This window comes from Penaeus chinensis, chromosome 19 (genome assembly GCF_019202785.1).
Source record: "Penaeus chinensis breed Huanghai No. 1 chromosome 19, ASM1920278v2, whole genome shotgun sequence".
In the NCBI taxonomy this organism is placed as follows: domain Eukaryota; kingdom Metazoa; phylum Arthropoda; class Malacostraca; order Decapoda; family Penaeidae; genus Penaeus; species Penaeus chinensis.
The window spans coordinates 8697880-8703581 of record NC_061837.1 but is presented as its reverse complement, the minus strand read 5'-3'; the positions used below and the strand labels follow the sequence as shown (position 1 = coordinate 8703581).

The following is a 5702-nucleotide window of genomic DNA, read 5'->3' as shown; positions in this document are numbered from 1 at the left end:
TTTTACTTAACCCCAATCTTCTCAAACATACTTATATATATTTCCCTGTGTATGCAGAGAACGGTCAGAATCCAAGGATATCTTTGACATGATATATCCTCACAAACCCAACAGCCGGGTATCTCACAAACTTGAATATAATTCCTTTTATATAACTTAATTTTAGGAGCATCTTTTCTGAATGCAACGTATCCCATTCTTTATATTTGTTCAGCCATGCTTTAAGGGAATCAATAATCCCAGTTACTTAAAGATATTTAAATAAAAGAGTGACATGCAGGTAACAGCAAATATATCTATATTATTATATCTGCTCAATGGATCCACTTAATTAATACCGAATAACTAAAGAATGTAGAAAACTGATGATGCCTAAGGTTTAAACGCGTGAGGGAAATTATTTATTTACATGTATATGCTTGTTTTATTCTGCTATATACATCAGCACATTGTTGAACTGAATCCTGCCGACCATAGCAAGAAATACCCAAATGCACCTTGATAAAAACAAAACAACAAAAAAAAAGGCCTATAGAAGGAATGATTTAAATTTCTAGAAATGACACTCACACTTGAAATCTGCAATACTCGTTCAGACTTGAGACGCTATAATGCTGTAGTACACTTTAAATCTAATCATCTATACATTTTTTTCTAAAGTTAAGAGCAGGCTATCCGTTCTTCGCATTATTACATTTTTCTTTTTTTTTAAGAACACTTTCTTTTCGCTATGACATTTCAAAATTGGAGGCAGTGTCTAATCAATTACTATCATACACTCAGTAACCATTCTTGTTTAACTGAAATAAAAACAACTAAGTGCTAGTTGCTACTCTAATTCAGCTGGCCTGAAATGTCCTGCAAATAAAAACCTTCCTCCATGTCACTGTCTAGGGAGTCCACAGCCGCAAAGATTATTCTCAGGATCCTAACTTCTTCCAGATCTTTCACCTCTGCAATCGTCTCCTCAAGGAACTTCTCTTGGGTAAGTGAGTCGGATTCCATACTCAGCTTTCTTATTGTTTTGATGTGGTTCACTACTCTCACCGCTAATTTTGTTAAGTACTCTCTACAACCATGAATTTTCTCCTCGTTTTCTTTAATAAGACTTCCTGTTTTGCGACTTTGTTTGATTAATTCATCATATTTAGCTTTTGACAAGAAATCAATCTTCTCAGTCCAGTTTTCTGATTCGGTTATTGAATAACTCCCTACTTCGTGTTCTGACATCTTATGTAAACATCCACTTGCTTTACACGTTATATCCCAAGATACAAGCGGACATTCAAACTTTGTTTTCCTACTCCTGATTCCTGCAATAAGGCCAAAGGTCAAAGCACTTGCTGCACCGATCGAAGACCCTACAGCTGCGCCTATTGGACCGCCTAATACCCCGACTTCGGCCCCAATTACTGCTCCGCTTATCAAGGCAGAGAAAATCCCTGTTGCTACGCCAGTTCCCACGCCCGTGGTTGTTCCTACGATCCCAGCCTTGATGTTTGAGGGATTCTTGCAGGTCTTGCAGGTCTTCACGCAGATCTCGCAGTTGTGTGTGTGAAAGCCGCGCTCAACTTTACGCCTGTCAATAGTAACATTCTTTTCATTGTATTTCCACTTAATGTTCTCCGCTTCATCTATCAGTTTGTTCATTTCTCTTTTCAGTTTCCCGTGAGCTCGTGCCAAAGAAGCTGCGCGTTTGACTTCATCCTTCAATATGGCTTTGGTCTCTGCAAGAAGCCTTCGCTCTGCTTGGAGCTGCCGTGTGTTTTTGAGGCTCACTGGAGGCACTGCACTTAACTCTTTCAGAAATCGCAAGTGCTCCTCCTGCATGTTGTCCCATCTGTATTCGTGATTAAGGCTTGACCTACGATCAGTGTTATTACGTGTTATGTAAAGAGGCCAATTGTCGAACTCATAGACGCTACTAAAATTAATGCCAGCAGTTTTCACAACTTCGTGTACGTGATTATCATCACAAGCAAATGTAGCCAAAAGTTTCGTTATGGGAGTAACGTCATGCGATAACAGTGAGGAGAAAGCGTTCAGGATATTGAGCTGGACTCTAGAAATTCTGTTCTGATTAGCTTTGGCGACCAGCCCAATGCAGTGCAGATTATCAATTCCAAAATCATTTAACAAAAAAGAAGACAAACGTTCAGTCACGCGATTCTGGTACTCAATACTTCTCGTATCACAAAATCCTGGAGTGTCTATGATCATTAGGTTATTGTTGATCAGCATTCCATCCATGTGGTAAATCAAGTAAGCTGTTACGTAGTCAGTCTGGCTGTGGATTTGGCTCTTGCTGGTGAGGTCCATCTGGTCCCTCAACACAAACCTGAAGTCATCGGCCAACTGGACTCCGAAGACGATGTTCAAAAGCGCGTTGATCAGGCGAGTCTTCCCGGCGCCCGTTTCCCCGAGCAGTAGCACTGAGACGACCTCCTTGTCGTTCGCGGGGCCAAGGCTAACCACTTGGATCTTCTTGTCTTCATCTTTCTGTATTGCCTTCGTCAAGAGCTCATATAGTCTCACGCCTTCGGTTTTACTGCAGGACACCGTGAATTCCTTTGCAATTCTGTGTTTCAGCTGACTGTAAGCCATCTTGTTTCCGGAATCTGTAAAAACGAAAAATAATGATATAAGTCGATTGGTCATGAGATGATAATAGTGATGATGGGGTAGAAAATGATGATAAAATGGTTACAAAGCAACAGTGACAATAATTATGGTACTGATGATACCCATTATATATGATAATGATGGCATCGGTAACAATATAAGCAATAGTAATAATAATGATAATATTGTTAACAGCAATAATGATGTGCTGTAACAGTAAATTAATAACGAAAGCAATAATATTAATAATAACAGTAACGACAATAATAATGATGATAGTGATAACACTGACAAAAGTAATGATGATAGTGATAACATTGACAATAGTAATGATAATAATAATACAAATGATAATGATGAGGATAATGGTGATGACAGTGATAATAATAATCACAAAAATAACAGTAATAACAGTGATAAACAAAAATAATAAACATGACAATGATGATGCCTATGGGAATAACAGTAATAAGATTAATAATCAATATTAATAACAATAATAACATGGATAATAATAATAATGCCATGAATAATAATTATGAATAATAATAATAATGCCATGAATAATAATTATGAATAATAATAATAATGCCATGAATAATAATTATGAATAATAATAATAATCGTCACCATTTCCACAGTTTTTACTTTTAGAGCTTTCTCAACACCTATTACTTTTATCTTTAACCTTTTTTCATTCCGCGACCCCGACTAATATATAGTAATCTCCATGACTGTCATACTTTCAGATTCATTTATTGCTAGTTATAAACAGTGTAATGATGTAAATAGCTGTAGGACAAGAACACTATAGAAATATTCCAATTTATTAATATGTGAGAGATAATCATATATAGGTACTGTAGGGGAGATCAAATTCAGTTTAATTCGATGTCAGAGAGAGAGAGAGAGAGAGAGAGAGAGAGAGAGAGAGAGAGAGAGAGAGAGAGAGAGAGAGAGAGAGAGAGAGAGAGAGAGAGCGAGAGAAGAGAGAGAGAGAGAGATCAAATTCAGTTTAATTCGATGTCAGCATTTTCATGTTGCTCTATGGCCCCCAGAATGTGTGTGTGTGTGTGTGTGTATGTGTGTGTATGTGTGTGTGTGTGTATGTGTGTGTGTGTGTGTGTGTGCGCGCGCGCGCAGTATGTATGTATTCATATATTTATCATATACATATGTACATGAACGAACATATTAGGACGCTCGTACAGAACACAGAAGGAGATGCAGACAGGCAATCAAGCTGGTTTACTAACTAAATTAATAAACAAACAAGCTAATAAGGGAAAGAATTTGATTAACAGACGGTCGGCAGATACGGGAAAAATCGACATACAGTGAAGGCGCGCGCGCGTGATGATCATAATAATAGAAAGAAAGAACACACACACACACACATATATGTATATAAATATCATACATATCTATGTATCTACATATATATGTGTACATGTACATATACATTTATATACATACATGCATGTGTATGTATATATACATATGTATGTATGTGTACATATATACATAATACATATATATTTTATATGTAAATTAGTACGTATGCATATATCTATTATATACACATACATATTTATATATACACTTATATATATTATATATATATATGTATATATACACTCATGCATGTAAATATGTATGTATGTGCACGTAAGAAGTAAAAGAAAATCAAAACAAGAAAATGGAAATCTAAGCTTTTAAAGAGCATGATCGAATATCTTGCAGGTCATATATGCGCTCCGAAAATTTCCGCTTGCTAACAGATAATTCTTTGTGTGTGACAGATAGGAGAGCGGAGAGAGAGAGAGAGAGAGAGAGAGAGAGAGAGAGAGAGAGAGAGAGAGAGAGAGGAAGAGAGAGAGAGAGAGAGAGAGAGAGAGAGAGAGAGAGAGAGAGAGAGAGAGAGAGAGAGAGAGAGAGAGAGAGAGGAGAGAGAGGAGAGAGAGGAGAGAGAGAGATAGAGAGGAGAGAGAGAAAAGAGAGAAGAGAGAGAGAAGGGAGAGAGAGTGAGCTTGGTGCTTACACTACATCCTGTATGAATCACGTCCTCTTACAATGAACTTTTTGTCTAAAGGGCACATGATTCGCCTTCTACCCCCCCCCCCCCCTCCTCTCTCTCCCTTGTATTTGTGTGTGGCCTAATTCTATAGGAGGGAGGGAGAGAGAGAGAGAGAGAGAGAGAGAGAGAGAGAGAGAGAGAGAGAGAGAGGGAGAGAGGGAGAGAGGGATAGAGAGAGAGAGAGAGAGAGAGAGAGAGAGAGAGAGAGAGAGAGAGAGAGAGAGAGAGAGAGAGGGAGAGAGAGAGAGAGAGAGAGAGAGAGAGAGAGAGAGAGAGAGAGAGAGAGAGAGAGCGAGAGAGAGAGAGAGAGAGGAGAGAGAGGAGAGAGAGAGAGAGTGAGAGAGAGGGGGAGGGAGGGAGGGAGGGGGAGAGAAGAGAGAGATAGAGAGAGGGAGAGAGAGAGAGAGAGAGTGTGTGTGTGTGTGAGACAGAGATTAGAGAGAGACTTGCAATTGAATGACTACACCGCACCGCCTTCCTTGTTTTCGACCGCGGTTTCGTGATGCACAGGATGTATATAAGTCAGATGAATTCGAGGGAAAGTAGGCATGGTTCACAGCTTAATTGTCTATGTTGGGTGTGAGTTTGGGGATGTTATACATATTGTGTTTGCTTGCGGGTTTACAGGGCCTGTCTGCTGTGATACCAGAGGTCTTTCTTTAATTTTTGGTAATGATACTTGTAACCCTGGTGTTCATTTGTTCGAGGTTGTTTATATTTGACCGTGTGTGTTGATCCCGGGCTGGTTTTAGGTTAATAGGAAATTGGATGATAAGCATTAAATATTACAGATACAGCTCTTTCAGTTTTTCCTTGGGGACAAGTGCGACTGGATTTATTTTTCCGATTTTTGTGAGAATGTTTATTTGAAGCTAGGTGTGAATTGTACGCTTAAGTGCCTATGAGTATGCACTCTGCCAAGTGTATGGATATGTTGTGTTCAAATGCATATGATGTGTGTACTCGCGTGAGACACAATTTTGCATTTGTCTGGTTTAGTTTG

General features: G+C 38.7%; 1 protein-coding gene across 1 annotated transcript in view; it reads right to left on the bottom strand.

The window, feature by feature from the left end:
* Positions 1-410: 410 nt before the first annotated feature.
* Positions 411-5702, bottom strand: part of LOC125034899 — a 23397-nt gene continuing 18105 nt past the window's right edge. The window contains exon 4 of the mRNA XM_047626947.1: positions 411-2618. Within this exon, the coding sequence (XP_047482903.1) occupies positions 835-2618 (1784 nt within the window). The 3' untranslated portion in view covers positions 411-834. The remainder of the gene's footprint in view (positions 2619-5702) is intronic.